This window comes from Hevea brasiliensis, chromosome 16, assembly GCF_030052815.1.
Source record: "Hevea brasiliensis isolate MT/VB/25A 57/8 chromosome 16, ASM3005281v1, whole genome shotgun sequence".
In the NCBI taxonomy this organism is placed as follows: Eukaryota; Viridiplantae; Streptophyta; class Magnoliopsida; order Malpighiales; family Euphorbiaceae; genus Hevea; species Hevea brasiliensis.
In genome coordinates, this window is record NC_079508.1 from 70,787,944 (window position 1) to 70,812,876 (window position 24,933).

Here is a 24,933-nt window from a genome sequence, read left to right on the forward strand (position 1 = left end):
CCACCTAATGGGAGCTCCATTTACTTGAGATTTTTCAGTATAGGAAATCGTGGGAAATCCTCCGACTCGCATAGATGGGTTGGGAGGACCAGTGCAAGCGACTCCAGTTGAGGAACCAAACTCCAAAGATCAAGGAGATTCTCTCTTATAAGTGCATCCCAGTAACTTCCCTGAAAAGATACTTGGGTAAGACGAGGAAAATCGCATGGATGTCCTTTTCCCATAAGCAAAATACGGGAATGATTCGAGATTTGGTGAGGTGCTTCAGCTTCAGAAACGGACGACAAACCTTCAGGTACCCAGGGCACAGCGTGCCCTTTGGACACAAAATTTCAAGTGGAGAATTAAATAGAAGGTAGTCGATTAACTGGCAGGATAGTTCTACATGCATCAAGTGGAGAGACACGAGAGATGCGAAGCAGGAGGAGCCAAGTGAGTGCAATGGTGAAGGATATATGCTGGTAGTTTTGAAGTCTAACAGGAGAATTGTAGCCCCTATCCTACTACGGAGTTGGCCTGGATAAACTTGGTACTGTCCCTGGTTGTTGAATTCTCCAGGGAAACGAATCTTGAGTTCATTTATTGTTGAATCCCGATGTAGTCTACGGACATAGAGAGAACGCTGGTTCTTGATGCTTCTCTTATATTCAAATAAGACAATGGGGTGAAAAGGAAATCATCTGGCAATCGGGAAAAAAAGGAGAAATCATCTGGCCATCCACTACTGTAACTCTTCCCACTCTGACACAAAGTGCTTCTCCTGTTGGCTATCTTTTTCTTTGTCCCAAATTCAAGAAACGCCTTGAAAATCAAGTAGTTTCATCACTTTCTGTACATCAATGTTAATATAAAGTGATCGCACACCTCCTTTTGCGTGTCACTTGGGATTGCAAACCCTTTTGTCCTTCAATTGCAGAACGCAAATTGAGAGGTAGACCTGGAACCTCTCTTCAAACATATTAGGGTAAGACGTGGACTGGAACATCCTTAGAACTGATGATTTTTGTTACCCAATGTGGATGATACCGGCATGGTTCGACATTCAGTTCAGGTATTTCGAGAATTTGGATTTATCATTCCTTAAATCAAGGTGCTTTAGTTTCAGAGACGGACCACAAACCTTCAGGTGCCCCAGATTTCAGCTTGCACTTTCGATGTACAAAACTTCAAGAAATGGACCATTAGATAAAAAGTAGTGAATCAACTAGCTACATGCTTCTACATATTTCATAAAATCACTCTATCTAAATTTGTGCTAAGCTGATTAAAATTTATGTAAATAAATTTGTAATAAATACCTAACATATAAAATTTTGATCCGATTATATATTATTCAAACTTATTTTATTAAAATTTGATAAAATTGAATATTCGCTCCCTTTCCTTGTAGAGAGACACAATATGGAAAAGCCAAGTGAGCACAATGGTGAAGGAAATATGTTGGCAGTTCTCAAGTCTTTAAACTCTTTAAATTAAGGAACTAAAAATTTAAAAGTTTAATTAAATTTTAAATTAAGGAACTACAATGCTGTAAAAGTTTTATGCTAGTATAGTTATGGACTTAGAATGGAGTAGTTTCAAAACATTTATCATTTCATATTGTCAATCACAGTTAATTTCTCAATTAATCTTTTTTATTGGCGCATTGTATAAATTATTTATTATTTTATTTTCACTACATAATTTATATATATTATTTTTATAATCATACTACAAAATTTTATTGATGATAAAAATTTTAATTAGTTATAATTTTACTTTAAGTATTGATAAATAAGTAAGTTATTAATAGATTATTTTTTATTATTTTTAAATTAATTAACATAATTATATATTAATAAAATATAAACAAATGGAAAAAAAAAATACTATGTCACGTGACGACTTTAAATATCATAACTAAAATTATTAGATACAAAATATAAGAAATTTTTAAAAATAAAAAATTAATATTTTATGAATAATTTTTATTGAATAATTATTTAAATATGTATATATAAATTTTTAAAGCAATAATTTATGAATTTTTAATCTAACCAAATATTTAATTAAATATAATTCATTTTTATAAATATATATTATGATAATTATAAACTTAAAAATTTAAAAATTTTTAAATGATGTAAAAAAATTTTAGAAAATAATTATTCTTTTGTATAAGATAAGATTTTAGTAGTTGAAATTTGAAAATATTTAAATAAAAAGTTAATACTTAATATGATAATTTATTTTTTATTAAAAAATAAAGAAAAAAAAATTCCACATAGCAATTTTTTAAGTATTCTCATTAAGCTATTATTAAAATTCTTAGACTTTAAACAAAAGAAATGTTTTTAAAAATAATTTCAAAATTTTTGAATAATTTTTTATTTAATAATTATTTAAATATGTATTAGACTTTAAATATAAGAAATGATTTAAAAAATAATTTCTAAAATTTTATGAATAATTTTTTATTGAATAATTATTTAACTATATATATATAATTTTTTTTAAAATAATTTATCATTTTTAATCTAATAAAAAATCATTATTTTTATATATGTAATATGATAATTGTAAATAGAAGAATTTTAAAATTTTTAAAAGATGTAGAAAAAAGAATTTTAGATAATAATTATTTTTTAATATGAGATAAGATTTGAGTAGTAGAAATTTAAAAATATTTAATTAAAAGTTAATATTTAATATGATAATTTATTTTTTACATAAAAAATCATAAAAATAATGATAAAAAATTAGTATATGCAATATGGTAAATTTTTAAGCGTTCGCTTTAGGTTATATGGTATACTCTTGTAAAATCATTTTGAAGGCATATAGATTGTTGCTGTATAGCTATGAAAGGAAGTGTTGTTCCATCTAAAGCTTTTTATTTTTGGACAAATATTAATGGTGATTGCACTAAAAATATCATATTATATTAGAAAAACTAAAGTTTAACAGAATTAAACTTCAATGTCTATTATATTTTGGCAAACCTCACAGGATGTTTTAGTAACAATATGAAAAGAATACACAAACCATCTTGGTCTAAATTCTTTGATTGCAAGCTTATTAATAAGTGATGCTAGAAGTAATAGACATTATACACTTTGGTTCAATTCCTTGCACGCTTAATCTTAAGGGCATCTCCATAGAATTCTTGGTTCTTTATTCATGTTCATATGCTGCTTTAGGCCCAAAGATTTCTCACTGTTTATGGCATCTCATTGGAGGAGAATTAATGAAAATTATTTCCAGTCTGGAACTTCAGTGTTCACTATAAAGCTAGGAAATGCCAGAGTTAGTTCCCTGAAAAATAGAAACCAAAAGTGAGAATTAAAATACTGTAACAATGAGCAAAACAACCAAAAAAGGATTCAAAGGGTCTCGGTCCATATGGTCAAACACGTCAGTTACTAATAACTCAACTCAGCCTTTATCCCAAAAATTTGGGGTTGGCTATATGGATTCGCTTTCTCCACTCTGAATGATTTTGGGTTAAATCCTCAGAAATGTGTAATACTTCTAGGTCATGTTGTACTACTCTCCTCCAAGTCAATTTAGGTCTACCCCTTTTTTTCTTTCTATCCTCTAACCTAATGTGCTCTACTTGTCTAACTGGATCCTCCGTATGTCTACGCTTCACTTGACCAAACCACCTCAATCTTCCCTTCTCTCAACTTATCTTCAATTGGCACCACTCCTACCTTTTCTCTAATACTCTCATTACGGACTTTATCTAGTCTAGTATGGCCACTCATCCACCTTAACATTCTCATCTCTGCAACTCTTATCTTAGATGCATACGACTCTTTCAGTGCCCAACACTCACTACCATATAACATAGTCGGTCGCATGGCTGTACGGTAAAATTTTCCTTTCAATTTATTGAGAATCTTACGATCACATAAAACTCCCGTGGCACGTCTCCACTTCAACCATCCGGCTTTAATTCTATGACTAACATCCTCCTCACATCCTCATCTACTTGAAGGACTGAGCCTAGATATTTAAAGTGATTACTTTGGGGCAGTATCACTCCATTCAAACTAACTCATTCCCTATCACCAGTTTGGCCTTCACTGAACTTGCAATGCATGTATTCTGTCTTCGTTCTACTTAACTTAAAACCCTTTGACTCTAGAGTACTTCTCCAAAGTTCTAGCTTTCTATTGTCAGTTACTAATGACAAGGAAAAATGCTATTTATGAAGCCAGAACTCACTTGAGATATAAAAGAGTCATATTCTTTATAAGAGATGGATTCTTTGCCACATATTCCTTCCATTCTTCTTGATCAATCTTTCCATCTCCTTTTAAATCTACTTCAAGCATTGTCTGTAAAGATTCAACAACAAAGATTAAAGTCTAGAAGGTCAAGTGAAATTTGAAAATTTCTGCAATGTAGAAGAATCAGGCACCTTATCTACAATGGATTCAACATCATCATTGGAAAGTGTCACATCTGATTCAGACAGAACAGCCAATACCATCTCCTTCAACTTCCAGTATAACAGAAATCCACAAAATGGTTGAAAATTAGATTTGCAAATTTTGGATAATCATACAAAAATTATTTTATGATAATACAAATTAAAAAAAAAAAAAACAGATTTAGACACTACTTCCACTAAGAAGAGTAGATTATATTGCAAGACTAAGAAATGCACAGGAACAAACGCAGAGTATAAGAGCAATAAATAATGAATGATGACAAGTGCCTGGCCTAATTCATCATTAGCAACTTCATAAGCTTCTGTATTAGCAAAACATTTAGAGAAATAATCTTTTAAAGCTTTGCAGAAGTTTTCTCATAATGATTCATAGCTAACATTTTCTTTTCTTCCCTTCTCAACTTCTTCATACTGTCAATTAACTGATCTGGCTGGCAATCACACAAAGGAGCATTGCAGTGGGCCAAGTAGGACATCAATGTTTTATTTAGTTCATCTTTATCTTCTGGTGTCATTGTTTATTTAATTTTCTTCCACTTTAACAATCAGTTCAATGCTCTCTACTTGATGACATTGATTTCAGGTAAACAATCAGTGACGCTTCAAGGAAGAATGATGGACCATCCACATGCAGTCATATAAGAATGCTTCAGAATTGCTATAAAAACCATCAAAATATTAAATGCATTTTTGCCACTCTTGAAAACATAAGGAATAGGAGATTGGTTTTCACCTCATTACGCTCAATATAGCCAGTTTGGCACAGATCATACAGTCTAAATGCAACTGAAAGAAGAAACTTTCACCAGTTTAGTGGTAATAGATTTGTTGATACAACACACAAATTTCATATTGCTATCAAAAGAAACACATAGCAAAGAAGAAATTCATGCATGAATAAAACATACATATAATTTTGTCTACTTCAGGAGCATTTGGATGGAAGATGCTCAATGACCGAACAAATTCACCAAATTCAATTACTCCATTACGCTTTACATCAAAAAGATCAAATACCTGTAATAGGTTGGCATGACATAACACATTATTGGCTTGATGAGATTTGGCATAGCTAGGAAAGTAGGCAAATGAAAAGATGATTGTCCAACATAAAACCAGAAAAGATCAATTGAATAAGAGTTTTCTAGTGTGTTTTCAGCCAAATGAACTTGCAATGACTAGCATTATTTGTCCATTTCCTTATAAAAATTCTCAAAATGTGTTTCAGAAATGCACATTTTGGGATGTCATGATACATTGAAGCTGTCTGATCATCTAAATATCATATGATCCTTTAATATATTGAAAAATATAAGGTGCTACTGATTGCGTTCTCAAAGTTAAATAGCTTATATGAATGTAATGTTCATGCAGAAAATTAGTTAAGATTACAAACATGAAGCCAGGATATTGAGTAATAAATTACTGGAGAAGTGCATACCCTGTCTGCAAAAAGATTCTGCTTACTGCCATTTCTAAAAAGGGCAAGCTGGAATTCTTCCTGTTCATAAAATACAAAAGTTAGCATTTATTGCAGTCTACTGAATAAGACTTGGTGAGCCCAAATGGAGGTAGGTACCTTGTGAAGAAGACCATCATCAATTATGGTGCTACTCAGCTTCTTGAATAGATCATACAAAGCCTCTATTTCATTTATAGTAACTGAAAAAATTAAAAGTAATAAAGATGAGCCATAACATACCTACAGCTGGTAACTAAATGCAAACAAAATCCTGCAATATAAACACATCCAGCTAGTTGAGTCAGCTGCACAATGGTTTGACAGTAACAAAATTATGTGGGCACTTACATGCTAAAAAAGCATACTGTGTACAGAAAGCAGAGATGTAAAGGACTACCAAGATGTCAAGCAAAGAAGAAAAACCTTGCATTCTGAAACTGGTGCCAAGGCCATAGCACAGAAGTGAGCAAGAAAAAAAGAGTGATGTGGAAGGCACGTGAACATAATGTATGCAACACACTGATAGAAGGGGATATCTAATTGACCACAGTCATGATTTCATGGCAATTCACAAGGTAATGGCAGGAATCATGAATGATAACTTGAGCGCAAAGATATACCATTACCACAGCAATCAAAGTGACCATTTTGGCATGATTTCTTGGCATAGCCTGCACATACAAGCAAGCAAGCAAGCAAACATTGGGCTAGAAAAGCACATGGCAAGGCATAAGACTAGATCATTAAAGCTAACAGATGCAAGAATTGTGAAGCATTGAGAGACTTGGCAATGCAGCAAACTTTGTGGTTAGTAAGCATAATTCTTTTTGGTGTATTATGACATACCCTAAGCAACTGCTAGCAAGCATATGCTGGGAATTGGAGTCAGGTTTTTGTGAAAGGTAAAATACCAAATGTTTTGAAAATTATGCAATGTGGTTATGCATTCTGGTTCTGTTTCGTGGGACCCCATTTAGGATCAAGAAGGAAAATAGTAAGGACAACTCTTAGAATTGCTACTTACAAGGTGTCTCAGAAGCAAGTATGATAGGATCCTCATGCCCTCGCCGTTTTCTGGATTGCTTCAAGCTGAAGCAGCCTTTGAAAGCACGCATTTTGACATACAATTATGCACAAAAGCAAGCACAAGTAGTTTATGCCAATCTGCTTGCAAACGGTATCCTGATGCATCCAAGGCAACAACAAATCAATGCAAGATATGCTTTAACTAGTGCGGCTAAAATTTAAGGGACCATACATTCACCTTGCAAAAGCCCGTTAAATACAAAATATAGCAATTAGAAAACCTCGTGATTTCTACCTTTTCTTTAAACAAAAATGCAAATGTTTTAGAATGCAACCCCGTCATATATATATTTCAAGAGTCTAATGACAAGATTATAGAGCACGTTGTGTGATTGGCAGACTTCTCAGAAGAACATGCAGCTTTAGCTGCTTGGCCATTTTTTATTCAAGGGAGGAAGAAGAGGGGGAAGCAGGGATTTGAATACTGAGGCAAATAGTTGGCCACTATACCCTTGGTCTAAAGGGGTTTTCTATTTAGCCATTAAGCCATCTGACAGCCTGAGAGTTTGGCCATTTTAAATGTCATGATGCAGCCTTTGACTATCTTGGGCATCAATAATAAACTATGAAACAAGTCGTGATTCTTTAACAGTAAACTGATCAATTATTGGCCAGCAATATTCTGGTAGAACATCTTTTCGTAGATCCACGAGTTCAGAATCTATACGGGTAAAGTTCAAATGAAACCTCTCCGCAAAAACTAATAAGTATACCAGTTCCAGGAGGTTGGAGGACAGCAGATCTAAACCTAGCCAACAAATTCGGTAGCAATGATGAAGCTACATCAAGATCTACCAGATCAGTACCAAATCAAAACAGGTTAATCTCTAAATTTCAAAATATCAAGCACCCAATAGCCATAATGGCTATTAATTTCTTTTAATTTTTCAAGCATACAATTTATCGATGCACTGGTTGAAAAAAATTCCAGATATTAGACATTACAATATACAAGAAGCTAATATGTTATAAATTAGGAGTAAGGAGAACCCTGAATGATAGTGCTGCAACAGTAGATGTAGGACCCACATGTAAATAGAGATGAAAAACATAAAGTTGCTTTGTCTTTCAACTGCTCCCTTGTTACAAGACAGTGCAGTACCAGAATATATATGTTTTAAAAAGGGAATTCAAATTTAAGATCTTTTCGCATGATATGACTTGCCCATTTGGGTTATGTATGTCCTACAATTACATGAATTTCTCTGCCTTAATAAAAATAAAATAAAATAAAATAAAAACTAGGTGCTGATCAACCCAAACAAAAAGAATAAATAGTAAAAAGGGCAAGAAAAGCATTCAAATTTTATACCCCACCCCATACCTCAGCTGAAATAAAGCAACAGTGTAAGATATAAAAATTTGTATTATGCCCAAGAAAGCAAGATACGAAATAAGGTCTGGGAAGGCTAGCAGCTACTTGAACTCACCTGGGTAGTGTTCTTTTTTATTTTTGGTTCGAAACCTGGGTAGTGTTCTTCAAACTATGAAGAGCTGGTTATTTTCACTTCTCCAAGCAGACAACTGGACTTTTCTGTTCTTCTCCTGGTATCCCTTGGGAAGTTGGGAAGACAAATAAATACGCTGTTTCTTTAAACAAAATGCAATAATCGGCATATGATTCAGTACGGACACTTTCTCTGTGATTTCCTACCACCTGACAATCAAAAGCATCCATCTTTAAATAATCATTTTTTTGGGGGGTTATGAATCGTCAACAATCACTTAAGCATCTAACTTGCCATCCAAGATTATAATAATTTGTATAAAAGTATAAGCAATGGTGTGGACTTTTAGGAATTCTTGGCAGACTTAGTGGATGCCGACCTCATTCCTGAAGATGGGTTGAGTTGCTTTCAACCTCATTTGCTTGTTGATGGTGAAAAAAGATAAATTATATTAGTCAATTTGGTGAGTGGTGACTCAGACACATGGAAGCTTTTTCCATTGGCGGACATGTGGACGAGCCGAAAAGCATGTAGAACTGGCCAAATTATAAACTTGTAGAAAATTATGCACTCATCATCCGCGAAAAGAAACAGTTAAAAAAATCATATGAAATTGATATAGTCATTGTCATTCTATTAAAATTGTGAATAAAATTATGCATTTTGAATTTAAATTTTAATAAAATCATATAAAAAAAATTATCTCAATCCCTCTTGTGAAGGAAATTGACAAAGAGAAAGCGAAAGGAAATTAAACCCATTAATTTAATGTGACAGATTATTCAGATAATTATTAAAATTTATATAAAAATATATTGTAGTCCAGAAAAACCTTAATTTTATTTGGTTGCTAAATTTTAATTTTGTTTTGACTAAGATAATTTCAGCAATTGTCAAAATAATTAACCCTTTAATTTGCTTGCTTTAGTAGAAAGCAAAAGTTTTCTAAAAAGTAATGAATGAAAATTCCACGATGACCAATTCCACGATTAGGTTTCTGTTCTCATCAGCATGAAATCTTTGACCTGCTGTGATGGATCTCACTCATCTCAGTCTTGGTGTTTTGATGCCTCACTCATTTAGACGCTCCTACCTCCAATGCTTATCAAGGTACTGATACTGCATAATCTGTATGCACCTCTGCTCTCTTTTTTATTTGTGATTTTCAATATCTGAATTTGTTATTTGCCATCAAAATTTGTAATAAATGTGTGAAAGAAAACTCAGGTTTTTCTTGATTACCTTTGGAGGAAACGAGGGAAGGGTCATGGAAACCTAAAAATGTCTCATTTGTTTACATTTCATAGAATCAAAATACACAGAGATGAAAAGTGACCCATGAGAACTATCGTCTGTCGAATCCAGAGGCGATTGTTGGACATGCAGCCGAGGCAAAGGCGAACTCAGACCCAGAGGTGAAGGCGAAACCAGACCCAGAGGCAATGGCAAACCCAGATCATAATGCGAGGAATCAAACCCAGATCCCATTGTGAAGCGAGATGAAGCTCAACCCAGATCAACTATTGCATGTGCGAAGAGTTTGAAGAAAACACAGCTTGGTCGGTGGAACAGCAAGACTTCGTGAAGTTTGAAGGCATGGAGTAGCCTGAAGGGAAGGGAAAAAGACATGTTTTATATTGGAGAGCATAAAACGACGCAGTATGCTTAATCGTTTCGGTTCAGTTAGTTTAGTTTTTTAACTAAATTAACATAATTAAATTAAAAAATTTGATTTTTCTTTAAAAAAATAAAAATTGAAAATGAATGAATTAAAAAAATTATACTAAAAACTAAATGAAATTAATTTAATTTAATTTAATTTTTCTATTAAAATTGATTTATGCTTACTCTATTTGAGTTGTGGTTGAAAGGGAAAAAAAATTTTAAATATTTAATTTTAAAATAATTTTTTTAGAGTAATTTTAAAATAATTTAAAATTAAAATAAGACGAATAATTAAAATAAATTATTTATTTAATAAATCAAAGTCAAATTTCCGGTTTGATAATAACGTTGGTGAAATTTTGGCTATGTTTTTTCATTAATAAAAATATAAATGCTAATTCATAAAATAAAAAAAAAGAAAAAAAGAAAAAGAGTAAATCCTAAGAAGAGTTAAAGCCAGATACATGTACACAATATTTCCTCAACGAAAGCCGTTTCTCTAGAAACAGCTCTTCGAAACCTCCAAATTACGAACCTGTCCTTTTGTTCTCTTCCCCCTCCTTCCTTCTCCTTTTCCTTTTCCTTTTCCGCAATCTGCGATCACTTCCGGAGGCGAAACACAAAGGGAGAAATGCCGGTTCTTCTCAGCCGCGTCTAATCGAGAGTTACAGGTAGTAATTGTTCTCTTTGACCTAATTTTCTCTCCATATTCCTCTAATTTCCCCTTTTGCTCTTCGAAATTTCTAATTTTTTTTTTTTGCCTCCAATCAGTCCGAACCGTCTTTAAATGATTTGAAATCTACCATTGATAGAACTGAGATCGCATAATCAAAATTTCATTACCTTATCCCTAAACTGTGCCTCCTTCTTCTTCTTTTTTTTTTTTTTTTAATGTAGATTTAATCGAAACAAGTTGATTCTGCGTAAAGATATGATAATGGAGGTGGATTTTGTTACTAGTAGCATGTTAGAAGAAGAGACTGTTGAAGCTGACGAGAACAATGTAAGTTTTAAGTAGTTATCTTCTCTCATTAAGTTCTTTTTAATTTGATCGACTGCAAAACTTATGAGCACACAATTAAAGAACTGAAACTATAAGTTTATAAGCACTACTAAGTTGCATCTGCAATGGGCTTTCGTTCTTTGGTTTGATTCTAGCGGATTAAAGAAAGCCATGGATTACAAGTCGTTGCTGAATAGTGAATCGATTACTTAGCATTTTGTGAAATAAGTTACAAACTTGTTGCTTGTGATATATGATATCCTTTTGACTGGAAATTTTGTTGAACATTGTGATGTGCAGGATATTTCTAATTTTGAGGGTGAAAGATGTGGGATATGCATGGACATTATCATTGACAGGGGGGTTCTTGATTGCTGCCAACACTGGTATATATGCTCAACTTCTTTGTAACTCTATCGGTCTATCCTTTTTTTTGTCCTTGAAGTATAATTCACTATGCGTCTTGAAAATTATAAGCATTTTCTATATATCTATCAACTTCTATTGTTGCTTAGGCAAAATGCACAATAAAAGTAGTGATGTGGGTTCATTATGAGAATTTCAGGTTCTGTTTTGGTTGCATCGACAACTGGGCTACAATCACAAACCTTTGTCCACTTTGCCAGAATGAGTTTCAATTGATCACCTGTGTTCCTGTGAGTGACTAAAAATTCTTGAAGTATTGCCTTCAATTATCATCTTACAATAACTTTTTTTTTTGTTGCAAAAGTCTTTTTCTAATAATGATTTGAGAAATTCTATGAGGTGAAATTTCTTTCTGTTGGTTTCTATGACCTAATTATATCATTAGGGAAAACTTTATTGAAACTACATTCTGAAGATTGCACAAAGTGATGGCTTATTCTTTCCCTTTGATTATGAAGGTGTATGACATTACTGGAAATAATAAGGTTGATGATGATTCATTTTCCAGGTATTTTTTCTTCTTACTTGTGTGATTATATATGGTTGGAGGCCTCTATTTTTGTGTGCTTGGTATTCTACTGGCATTGTATTCTTGTAAGTCAGTGTCTATTTAATGCTGCTGCTGCTGCTTGTTAGTGATAGATCTTTTTTCCATTGGTCAATTCACTTGTTTTACAAGTTCAGCAGAAGCACCATTTTGCATTGGTAGAATATTAATATTTGCTGGCCACTAATTTCATATTAAAATAATAAAATTAACAGCCCATAAACTCTTTTTAATTGAAGATTATTGTAGACCATGATTTTAATTAGAATGTTCATGATCCATGACCCATTTTATTTTGTGTTGTTTCGGTGTATTGACATTCCTTATATTATTTGCGTACTAGGACTTAGATGACTGAGATTTCACTCTTCAGGTTTCCAGCCATTATTGATATTTGTGATTTTATGTTTATTCTTTAGTGATCAAGGTCCTGAGGATTACCTCTAGTCAAATATTTGAAAGCAATTGATTTTCTTTTATCTGTGCTGCAGGGATGATGAGTGGTCTGTTGAAGGGAAGAACAATACTCTTTCTTTCCCATCATACTATATTGATGAGAATGTAAGTGTCACTCATATGCTATCATTTTGAGCCCTGGTGCCAATTTATTTAATGTCTTTGAGAGTTGAGCCCTAAAAATTTTCTTGTTTTGTAAAGTGGCCTCCTCTGCCAGAGTTATTATAAGTGTTTTTATTTGGGAAACTTTACAGATATGCATAAATTTTTAAGTGTATTTCACAGGATGATACTAATGTATCATGAGGCTGTTGCAAATTTGTTGTCTGTATTTGAGTCTGAGATAATGTAGAATATTCATTAAGAAATTTAGTCAATTAATCTAGCGCATGGCAATTAGTGTTATTTTCAGTTGTATTCTACATAATTGGAAACATGTTCTAATTCTTTACTTTATTGTTGTGTAGGCAGTTATCTGCTTGGATGGAGATGGGTGCAAAATTCGAAGTGGGTCCGCAATTATTGATGAGGACTCTAACTTGGATACCTCAATTGCGTGTGATTCTTGTGACATTTGGTAAATTTTGATATCCTTTATTGAATTATAGAAACATTTTAATATGTAGATTACTGTGGGTTAAGGAAAGCTACTTCACCATATGGCTTTTGGCAACTTTTGTGGAGGATACTGATCTGGATACTTCATGTGATATTTATTAAATTTTAACACATTTAATGGATCGGATTTGGATGAGATTTTTGTGTGTAGATTGATGTGGGTTAGGAAGTGCTACTTCACTGCATAGTTTCTGGTGAGAATGAAGTTTTAGTTGGTTATTCCCTCCTTTCCTCTCTTCTTTTGGACACTTGTACTAAAAGTGCCAACTGACAAACAAAGGGGTTGTGATTATAAGACTTGAAATTTGAAGCTCTAAGCAATGACAGAATAATTCTAAGAATAATTCTAACTCTTTTTTAACTTAACTAAAAATTTATCTTTTTCCCATTATGAAATTTTCTCCCATAGGATGTTACTCGTATGTTGTTCTCTTTGCCCTTAAATGCATTTTAAATCTTTTTGTCTTGTAGAAAGAGATGATTCTCCTTAATTTCAATTAATCTGTACATGGGTATATATATACAATTGATTCCTATAATTGTGTTCTACTAATTAGGAAGAAATCCTAAATAGGAATACAGAATACAGAATATACAGAGGAATAATACAGTGATTGACTTTCCATAACTCTCCCCCTCAAGTTGGAGCATAGATGTTAATCATGCTCAACTTGTTACAAATGTAGTCAATCCTAACTCCATTCAGATCTTTTGTGAGAATATCTCCTAACTGCTCTCCAGTTTTGATGTGTCCTGTTGAGATGATCTGTTGTTGAATCTTTTCACGAATAAAGTGACAATCAATCTCAATATATTTGGTCTGCTCATGAAATATCGGATTAGAAGCAATATGGAGAGCAGCTTGATTATCACACCACAATTTCGCAGGCAGGGAGGTCTTAAAACCTGTCTCATCTAGTAATTGAAGTATCCACATTACCTTACATACTGATTGTGTCATGGCTCTGTATTCGGATTTAGCACTAGATCGAGAAACTACACTCTGCTTCTTGCTTCTCCAAGACACCAAATTTCCTCCAACAAAAATGCAATATCCAGTAGTTGACCTACTGTCAACCTTAGATCCAGCCCGGTCGGCATCTGAAAAACATTCAACATTCAAATGCCCATGATTACCATATAGCAAACTTCTTCCTAGAGTGCCCTTCAGATAACACAAGATTTGTTCCAAGGCTTCCCAATGAGCAACAGTTGGGGAAGACATAAACTGACTTACCACACTAACGGCATAAGCAATGTCAGGACGAGTGATTGTAAGGTAGTTCAATTTTCCTACCAATCTCTTGTATCTCTCTGGATCACTATCCCCTGCTAACAGTTGTAAAATTGGAGTCATTGGTGCACAACAAGGATTAACACCTAATTTTCCTATCTATGTCAATAGATCGAGGACATATTTTCTTTGAGACAAGAAAATACCCTTCTTACTTCTCATAACTTCGATACCCAAGAAATACTTTAACAATCCCAAGTCTTTGGTCTGAAACTGGGTTTGGAGGAAGGTTTTAAGAGATGAAATACTTGCAGAGTCACTCCCAGTGATGACAATGTCATCCACATAGACTACCAGGAGAATTAGATCAGCCTCAGATTGCCTATAAAATACTGAGTGATCACACTTACTCTTTTGCATACTAAATTCCTGTACTGCTTCACTGAATTTTCCAAACCATGTCCTAGGACTTTGTTTCAAGCCATAAAGAGACTTGCGAAGCCTACAAACTTTACCCAACTCCCCTTGAGCAACAAACCCAGGTGGTTGCTCCATATACACCTCCTCCTGAAGATCACCATGAAGGAAAGCATTCTTGATATCCAATTGATGCAGGGGCCAATCATATGTAGCTGCTAAAGAGATAAACAAGCGAATAGAAGTAAGTTTAGCTACAGGAGAAAAAATGTCAGAGTAATCAACTCCATATGTCTGAGCATATCCTTTTGCTACAAGGCGTGCTTTTAACCTAGCCACAGAACCATCAGATTTACCTTTACTGTAAATACCCATTTGCAACCAATAGTTTTCTTACCAGTGCGCAAAGGCAATAGTTCCCATGTACCATTAGCATCTAAAGCCTCCATTTCCTCTTTCATAGCATCACACCAGCCAGGATGAGACAGTGCCTCACCAACAGTATTAGGGATAGGAACAGAGTTTAAAGAAATAACAAAACACCGAGAACAAGAAGATAATTGATTATAAGAAACAAAGAGGAGATAGGGTAAATACATGAACGTTTACCTTTACGAAGAGCAATGGGTAAGTCTAGATCAGAATCATGATCAGTATGAGGTATAGGATCTCCCAACGAAGTAGCTGGTGGAGGATACGAGTCAGGAATCTCCAATCTCTTGGAATAAACATGAACAACGGGAGGTCGAGTAGGTCTAGAGACAGAAGGAACAGGTTGTGGGAGAGGACTAGACATTGGTCTGACGGTATATATTAAGAGATCATCCTCCTCGCCCCGACTCTCATACACAGATGATTGAAAAAATGGAGTGGACTCAAAAAATGTGACATATGCAGAAACAAGATAACGATTAAGAGTAGGAGAAAAACAATGGTACCCTTTTTGGAGCCGGGAGTACCCGAGGAAGACACATTTAAGAGATTTTGGATCCAATTTAGTAACTTGTGGACGAACATCACGCACAAAACAGGTACAACAAAAAATATGGGGTTAAATGGGAAACAAAGATTTTGTAGGAAACAAAGCATTATAAGGAATATCCCCATTAAGGACAGAAGATGGCATACGATTAATAAAAAAACATGCCGTAAAAATTGCATCCGCCCAAAAGTGTTTAGGAACTTTCATCTGAAAAAGAAGAGCACCAGTTACCTCAAGAAGATACCCATTTTTTCTTTCGGCCACGCCATTTTGGGATAGGGTATCCACACAAGAATGATGAAGAATGCCATTTTGTGTCATATAAGACTGAAATTGTGTTAAAAAGTATTCTTTGGCATTGTCACTTCTTAATATGCCCACAGAAATATTAAATTGAGTTTTGATTTCATTACAAAAGGCACAAAAAATAGAAAACAACTCGGAACGATTCTTCATTAAATATAACCAGGTAACACGAGAGTAATCATCAACAAACGTAACAAAATAACGATATCCAGTTTTAGAAGTAACAGAACAAGGACTTCAAACATCAGAATGAACTAACTCATAAGGGGATGAAGCCCGTTTATTGACTCTAAACATAAAAGGCAAACGATGATGTTTTGCAAACTGACATGACTCACATTCTAGTACTGATAAAGACTGAAATTGAGGACACAGCTTCTTCATGGTAGACAAAGAAGGATGACCCAATCTACAATGAGCTTCAAGAGGTGTTAAGGTACTGGAGCAAACAAGCGACCGTGGTACATGATTTTCCAGAATGTAGAGACCACCTGACTCGCGTCCTCTACCAATAATCTGCTTCGTCGTAAGATCCTGAAACAAATACTGGTCAAGAAAAAAGAAAACTGAACAATTTAAGGTACAAGTAAGTTTACTAACAGCAAGTAGATTAGAGGAGAATTTTGGTAGATACAAAACAGAAGACAAAGAAATTGACGAAGTCGGGTTCGCAGTTCCAGAACCCATGATACAAGAAGTAGAACCATCAGCTAAAGTAATAGTAGAGGAAGTGAGATTAGACTGAAAAGTAGATAGAAGACTAGAATTACCTGTCATGTGATTTGTCGCACCAGAATTAATAACCCATTTGAATGAGGAAGACATAAGGCATGTAGTGGATTTACCTGACTCAGCAATCGCAGTGACAGGGGAACTGGTAGGCTTTAGAGATGCCTGATACTGGAAAAATTGTGCAAAATCCTCTGTAGATACCAAAATAGTTTTCATCAGAGGAAGATACTGTAGAATTCTCTGCTGCCATATTTGCCATCTGTGATCGCTGATTTTTCCTCTGAAGTTACGGACAATTATATTTTGTATGGTCAGGCTCATGGCAATAATAACAAATGACTCCTCTTGAGTCCTGATTAAAACTAGCCTCTCCATTACGCTGATTACTTCTGTTGACTGTAATTCCTCTTCTACTTCCTCTTCTATTACCCTGTTGTCCATTTGAATTACGGCTAATAAGAGCACTACTGGCAGGCTGTGAAGATTGGGTACTCTCTGTACAAAGGACCCGTATGAACGTTTCATGCAAAGAGGAAATCTCAGAACTGGAGAGAATTTGAGATTTAGCAGTCTCATGATCTGAAGGAAGGCCTGCAAGAAAACTCATAACAGCCAGTTGCTCCCGTTAGGCCTGCTGAACTTTCACATCAGGACTAAAAGGCAACAATACATTAAGTTCCTCATATACCCGTTTAAAATCCATAAAATAAGCCGTGAGAGACTTATTCTCTTTTTCAGCACGGTAGAATGCCTTGCAAACATTATAAATACGGGAGATATTCCCTTTACCAGAATACAGAAAATCTAAGTAATCCATCAATTCCTTAAAAAATTCACAGTGATTAATTAAACTAATTACCTCACTGTGAATCGAGTTTCGAAGCTGCAAAAACAACCGAGCATACTCCCTTAACCAAGTTTATCATGTATTATCAGTGGGTGGATCTTTAGTAAGGTGATCATCCTTATCAATGCTACGCAAATAGACCCTAACAGTCTTACTCCACTCCAGGTAATTCGAACTATCAAGTTTGTGTTTCGTGATTTTAGTTATCACCGGAATCACATCAGAAATAACATTCTCATTGTCTGCCATTTGTTGAGACAAAGAAAACTAATCGAAACGCTAATCCAAAGTGCTTATAGCAGCAAAATAACCCAAAATCACAAATCAAGCAAATGCCGAAATATGATCTGAGAGCCAAGCCTCATAAGTCCTTTAATGGTGTACTGGATCAGGCAACAGCACACAGTGGTGGAACGAGGGGGTTGAGGCGACACCGGCGATGTTGATCGGGGTCGAAACGGCTGGTTGGCGGCCAAGGTCTCTCCTGAGCTGGGTGTTGAGAACAAATAGTCACCCTAGATTGATGACCTGCTCTGATACCATGTAGAAAGAGATGATTCTCCTTAATTTCAATTAATCTGTACATGGGTATATGTATACAATTGATTCCTATAATTGTGTTCTACTAATTAGTAAGAAATCCTAAATAAGAAATTATAAATAGGAATACAGAATATAGAATATACAGAGGAATAATACAGTGATTGACTTTCCATAACATGTCTCATTGTCAATTTCATATGCTTCAAAAAGGTTAATATCAATTTTTCATTTTTTTATTCTAGTTAGGTTCTGTTGTATGTTTTGTTCAGTTGTTAAAACATATTATATTTTATTGTTTCTTGTCATACTTGGGAACAGGTACCATGCCTTTTGTGTGGGCTTTGATCCTGAAGGTACATCTGAGGATACATGGTTGTGCCCAAGGTAAATTATAAAGCATGCAAATGGTTTTGGATATCCCTTCTTAATGTTATTGAGGTTAGGTGACTAAAAATAAATAAATTAACAAACATGTGTACGTGTGTGTGTGTATATATATATATATATATGTGTGTGTGTGTATATATATATATATATATATTAATAAAACAATAACCATATGCCTTAGTGAACTTTTCTGGTGAGTAGTGACATACCTAGGATCTTTCTAGTCTTGGAAAATTTTATGCAAAGTCCACATCCCTGCTTTTGTGCCTCACGCTTAAGAGACAAGTATACAGTACCTTCTCAAAGAAAAGTTTTTCCCCCCTTTAACATGGAAACTTAAGTTTCTCCCTCTCTCTTTTTCTAATGTATTCTCAGTTTTGATTTGATGTAGATGTGTGGTTGGTGAAGTGCCGCATGAATCTGAAGTAATTATGATACAGAGGCCAAACAACCTGTATGGTTCAGAAAGTTCTCATACTAGCTTTTCAGCTGGGGCTACATTTTCTGGGAAATTGTCTATATCTGTTGCTGATGCTGGAGAGACAGCTGTTGTTGTCTCAATGGTTGAAGGCAATAAAAGCACTGAAGAGGCAACTGAGAACCTTCACCCAGCCCTTGAAGTTGACAAGGACTTGAAAATTGATGCAGTTGATAGCCATAGTTTTAGGTCAGAAACAACTTCCAGTGAAAAGAATGATTGTAAACCAATATTGGAGGGGCAGAGACTTGAACTCTCCTTATCACATGATTCATTCTTCAGCCTTCCTTCCACTTCCTCAGTTTTTAGTGAGTTCAAAACAAGTTGTGCTGATGGAGCAGTGAATCAAACAAACAGCTCTGATGGTGTTAAAGATTCTTTGAGAAAGTTGCTTAATGGCTCCAATGGTGGAAACGAACTGTCTGAAAGAGAAACCAGTATAGGTCTTCATCTTGGTTTATCTGTCGGCTCTTTTTTTTCTGGTAATAATTTTGCAAATGTAGTAGTTGTGTATCTTGTTCTTTCTTTGATAAACAGAAAAAGTTATTTGTATCTTTCATATGCTTGGAAATGTGTGATTGTAATTGTATTTAATTATTACCAGTTGAGCATCTGGAGAATAATGGAACTGAAGATCAAGGGACTGCAGATGTACAGCAGCAAAGTCTTTCAGAAGAATCTTTGTTAAAAGGTATTGAAGAGGCTGTTTTGTCATGCTCATATGCACATAATATATTCCAGGTCATTCTGGGGCTTTGAAAATTAAATAGATCTGTTACAGTCTTTAATGATTCTCTTCCAAGGCATTTGCATATGCATTTCATCATACCTTCTAATTGCTAAAATGTTTGCAGATGAGAAGATTCTACCTGATGCTACTGAGGAGGCTGTGATTGGCTTAAAAAGAAAGCATACAGATTGCAGGTTATTTGCAATTTGAGCATTTCCAAATTTTCTTATATAATTTTAGCAGTTAGACTTAAAGTGAATAACCATTCTTCTGAGGGTACTAGTCCAACATCAGAATATCACAGCGCCAGCTACTTAATTGTGGTTGCAGTTTTTTTAAATTCTACCGGGTGTCAACTCTCTGTTGACATTATTTCCAACTTAGATCTTTTGTGTCAACTCTCTTTTGTAGGTTGCCTGATAATCCTTTATTGTTTTTAAAGAGCACAGAAGATGTTGAAAATCCTTGACTCCTTATTCTTTCTCTTCCAGTGATGATGTTCTTAAGACTGCTGTTGATAAGGAAGATGTTGCTAATAATGAAGTGGCGGCTTTTGAAAAGAAAATTAGAACCAAGGGCAAGTTTCAAATGACTCATAAGGACCAACCCAGTGATATTCTTCTGGATGATTCCAGCAGTTGTCCCACCTGGAATGCAATTTGCAAAGACGTCAAATTGCAAAAATCTCCAGAGGATGAAGATGTCCCTTCTGATATAATGAGTGTAGTTAAAGGGATTAGTCGTAGACCTTTCAAGGGACTTTCATGCCAGAGCTCTGCTGATAAATCTTCAAAAGAAAGAGAAAATGCAGCTGGCTTGAGAGTCAAAAAGATCATGAGGAGAGTGACAGAAGACAAGGAGTCATCTAATGTTGTTCAAAAACTTAGAACAGAAATAAGAGAAGCGGTGCGTAACAAGTCTTCAGCTGATATTGGGGAAAACCTTTTTGATCCAAAACTTCTTGCTGCTTTCCGCACTGCTGTAGCAGGACCTACAACTGAAGCTGTTGAGAAATTACCACTCTCTGCTCTGAAGGCAAAGAAGTCTATGCTGCAGAAAGGTAAAATTCGTGAGAATCTGACAAAGAAAATATATGGAAATTCTAATGGAAGGCGAAGACGTGCATGGGATCGGGACTGTGAGGTTGAATTCTGGAAGCATCGCTGCATGAGGACTACAAAGCCCGAAAAAGTTGCAACTTTGAAGTCAGTTCTTGACCTCCTGAGAAAGAATACTCAAGGCTTGGAAAGGGGGCAGGCATCTGAGGAGTGTCAGACGGCAAATCCCATTCTTTCCAGATTGTATTTAGCAGATACGTCAGTTTTTCCAAGAAAGGATGATATTAAACCTCTCTCAGCTCTTGCTACAAGTAATATTGGACAAAGTAAAGGACAGTTCATTTCAATGGAGAAAAGTCAGAGTCCATGTGTTGATGATTGTGCACAAAAATTATCACAAGCAAATAAAGTTTCTTTCAAGCCTGCTGTTCCTTCAGTTTGTGATAAAGGGTCAAAGGATAAATTTCCAAGCTCCAAGGATATAGCTGCTTCTTGTAAAGCACAACCAGACAAAGCTTCTCATAGAAACTTCCAGGGTTCACTAGGTGGTGCTAAAGTCAATTCAAAGAAGGAAACAGGTGTTCAATCTGATGATAAAAAGATTGACAAAAGAAAATGGGCTTTGGAGGTACTTGCAAGAAAAAAAGCTGCTACTTGTACAAATGTGACACATGAAAGACAGGAAGACAGTGCAATACTTAAAGGAAATTACCCCTTACTAGTATGTATTTTACTATATCCTTAAAACTAGTTTTTTGTTTGATTCAGTAATACATTCTGCAATCTAATGTAATTTTTTGCTTCTTTTTTTTTTAAAATATTTTTTTTCTTTCTTGGTTGATGTGAGCAGGCTCAATTGCCAAAAGACATGAGACCAGTATTGGCCCCTAGCCGCCATAATAAAATCCCCTTATCAGTTAGGCAGGTAAGCAATGCCTTGTGTGTTTAGCTTGGCCTTTTTTATGCAGATGTGATACTTCTTTGAGCCATTCTTTAGTCTTTATGCTGTTTATTGTTTTTTTTTTTTTAAAAAAAAAGGAATAAAGAAAACAAAAGGGCACCAAAATAGTTTTAACCTTTTGTTTTAACTTAAATGTAAAATTGGAAAGATGGAATCATCAAACCAAAAAAAAAAAATGGAAAGATGGAGATGTGTTGGTGGACCACACTATTCATCTGCTGGTCCACCACCATTTATACACCACAGAGCTAAAAATTGCTAACCTTGCTACTAGTTGATACCTTCAACACCCCCAATCTCTGTAACACTAAAATTCTCACTTGAAATCAAATCCAATTCATATGCAGGCATATTTGGTTGCACACAATTGGACTTTTTAGTTGGAAAATTCTAAATCCATAATTTGGTTGTTACATATATCAATAGGGTTAGACTTTGGACTCAGTTTTGCATATTCATTAGCCTGAAAACTTCTAGGTTTTGACCATGAGAGAAATGGTTTTCAGATTACTGGAATTCTTCCCAACTAAACACAGACCCAGTTATAGTTTAGCAAATTCCTATTATTTGTTATGCAGACACAGCTTTATCGTTTGACAGAACACTTCTTGAGGAAAGTAAATTTGCCAGAGATTTATAGAACAGCAGAAACGGAGTTGGCTGTTGCTGATGCAATTAATATTGAGAAGAAGGTTGCTGATAAGTCAAACAGCAAAGTAGTGTATTTAAACCTTTGTTCCCAAGAAATAATGCATCATTCAGATAACAGCGAGTCCATTAGAGCCAAGGAATCAGATTCTTCAACATGGTCATTGCTGCTTGTTGATCAATCAGAACAAGCTAGTGACAAGCTTTCCACTGATCCTGCAGTCAGAGATGCATTGAGAAACGCAGGGCTGTTATCTGATTCTCCTCCAAGTAGCCCATGTCATAATGAGGAGGCTTTTGATGAAGTTGATGATTCCTCATTGCAGAACAAGGAAGAAGGGCCTGATAACATTTTTGAAATAGATTCTCATCCAGAGGTGGATATATATGGTGATTTTGAGTATGATTTAGAAGATGAAGACTACATTGGTGCTGCTGCTATGACAGTCCCAAAGCTACAAACAGAAGAAAGTGAGTCAAGAATGAAAGTAGTCTTCTCCACTCTTCAATCTGAAAGGTTGAATGATGTTCAGGATTTTGAAGATCATAAGACACTGGGAGATGTTGAAGAATCCAAGCATTCTCTCCCCTTATCAAAGGGTCATGTTGATGGAGGCACCATTAACTCAACAATTGAGGGTGGGACTGATAACCCTTGTGCTCCTCCAGAGCTGTTGCCTGGTGAAGAACCCTCTCTCACAGAGTGTGAAGAGTTATATGGCCCAGACAAGGAACCACTGATGCACAAATTTCCAGAAGAATCACTGAGAAAACTATATGGGCAGGTTCCTGTTGAAGCTCCAGCTGAGAAAGATGATTCAAGCCAAGTTAGGCATGCAATTGATGCCTCTTTTGGTCAGAACTCCTGTGATGGACAAATCTCCTCCAACCATTCCCAGACAAGTGAAAACATCCCAAGAAAGGATAAATCTAAAATTGAAACTGACAAGCAGTTTGATGTCATCAATTCTGTTTCAAAGAAGGTATGTGGGGACCCAATCATGATGACATCTATGCTTCTCTCATTGTCGTCCATTATCTTAGAAGTAAAAGAGGGGTTGCCATTAGTATCAATGCAGTTGATTTTGTTTGGAAGACTCCCCATGTCTACTAACTTTTGGCATTGTTTTTTTACAAACTTCTTTCTGTTGACCAGTCATTGTCATTTTCTGCAGGTTGAAACCTACATCAAAGAGCACATTAGGCCACTGTGTAAAAGTGGCATAATCACTGTTGAACAGTATAGGTGGGCTGTTGCAAAAACTACTGACAAAGTTATGAAGTACCACTTGAATGCCAAGAACGCGAATTTCCTAATCAAGGAAGGCGATAAAGTAAAGAAACTTGCCGAGCAGTATATTGAGACTGCACAGCAAAAGGAAAAGAGTGATCTGCTATGACTAGGGCATTTCAATCTCAAATTCTTTTGGGCTGTAAATTTCTTTTCCTATTTTTCATATATGCAGCAACCACTTGTTTTCATTCTCCAAACCAGTTATCTTGTAGATAATTACAGCACACAACTTGACGGATCATTGACATTGTGTAGCTCGGAAATATGAAGCCAAAACTTGGTACCTAGGTTATGCTTCCATGTATATCATGCCGTGGGTCATTAGAATCGATGTCCTTGTAATGTATCAGGGTAAGCTGCTTCTTTGGTGAAGCCAACAGAAGGGAAGAAGTGTAAATTTCTTTAGTTGAATCTAATAGAATTTTCGGGATGAGATCTTCCAGGAATAGTGAAACTGCCCATACGCGGACCTTTGGTGCATGTGTACTGAAAGGAGTGGCTCCCATTGCAGGAACCTCAAAACCAAAGGAATTGCGATGAACAGGTCAACCATCCAAAGCTGAGATTTTTTTTCTTTTTTTATTAAGTCGATGACAATTATTTCAGGTTTCAGATAATGAGATTAGTTGCCTCCTCGAGCATTGAAATTAGTCCTTAATTATATTGCTAATGCAGTGTACAGAATATGTGCCTCTTGCTCCTTCCCCCCTTTAGAAAACATTAGCAAATTCATTTTCATGGTATGATAGTGTTTCCTAGAAAAAAAAAATGTAAGTGTGTCACATTAACTGTCAATCACGATTAATCCAACACTTAATTATGCATTTTCATGAAAAAACAAACATGTGGCTAGGCCTTTTTTTTTTTTTTTTTTTTTCTCTTTAGAAGAAATTTCTTTGAATAAATTACGATTAAGTTTTCGAGGTTTAACAAAATTCATTTAGTGTAAATTTGATTACAATTTAATTTTTAAATTTTATATTTGTTAATAATTTAATTCTCGAATTTTATTAATAAAACTCATCTAGTATAAATTTGATAACAATTTAATTTTTAAATTTTATATTTGTTAATAATTTAAGTTTTATATTTTATTTTTATTCAACTCAACTAAGCCTTTATCGCAAAAATTTGGGGTCGGCTTAACGAATTCGCTTTCTCCACTCT

General features: G+C 34.9%; 2 protein-coding genes and 1 long non-coding RNA gene across 9 annotated transcripts; 1 reads left to right on the forward strand and 2 right to left on the reverse strand.

The window, feature by feature from the left end:
• Window positions 1–2,899: 2,899 nt before the first annotated feature.
• LOC110637008 (calcineurin B-like protein 8) lies at window positions 2,900–8,936 on the reverse strand. 7 transcript variants are annotated; one of them, XM_058138159.1, is made up of 11 exons: window positions 8,814–8,936; window positions 8,417–8,643; window positions 6,925–7,082; window positions 6,521–6,571; window positions 6,018–6,100; window positions 5,880–5,939; window positions 5,347–5,455; window positions 5,172–5,224; window positions 4,406–4,486; window positions 4,210–4,322; window positions 2,900–3,294 (listed from the first exon to the last, which is right to left on the reverse strand). In XM_058138159.1, the coding sequence occupies exons 3-11, from the start codon at window positions 7,013–7,015 to the stop codon at window positions 3,234–3,236; spliced, it is 702 nt and encodes a 233-aa protein (XP_057994142.1). In that variant the 5' UTR covers window positions 7,016–7,082; window positions 8,417–8,643; window positions 8,814–8,936; the 3' UTR covers window positions 2,900–3,233. The 7 variants fall into 7 exon arrangements, with proteins under 7 accessions (XP_057994142.1, XP_057994143.1, XP_057994141.1 ...); XM_058138160.1 differs by having other exon boundaries at window positions 8,778–8,825; XM_058138158.1 differs by having other exon boundaries at window positions 8,417–8,864.
• A 388-nt stretch (window positions 8,937–9,324) lies between these two features.
• Window positions 9,325–10,028, reverse strand: LOC131174535 (uncharacterized). Its single transcript, XR_009144890.1, has 2 exons — window positions 9,677–10,028; window positions 9,325–9,606 (listed from the first exon to the last, which is right to left on the reverse strand). It is a non-coding gene; the product is annotated as an uncharacterized LOC131174535 (long non-coding RNA).
• A 371-nt stretch (window positions 10,029–10,399) lies between these two features.
• On the forward strand, window positions 10,400–24,196 carry LOC110637023 (uncharacterized protein At4g10930). Its single transcript, XM_021786941.2, has 15 exons — window positions 10,400–10,770; window positions 10,997–11,102; window positions 11,403–11,488; window positions 11,668–11,758; window positions 11,987–12,036; window positions 12,567–12,636; window positions 12,999–13,108; window positions 18,529–18,594; window positions 18,989–19,557; window positions 19,680–19,766; window positions 19,930–19,999; window positions 20,297–21,584; window positions 21,714–21,788; window positions 22,403–23,455; window positions 23,648–24,196. The coding sequence occupies exons 2-15, from the start codon at window positions 11,031–11,033 to the stop codon at window positions 23,870–23,872; spliced, it is 3,912 nt and encodes a 1,303-aa protein (XP_021642633.2). The 5' UTR covers window positions 10,400–10,770; window positions 10,997–11,030; the 3' UTR covers window positions 23,873–24,196.
• The last annotated feature ends 737 nt before the right edge of the window (window positions 24,197–24,933 follow it).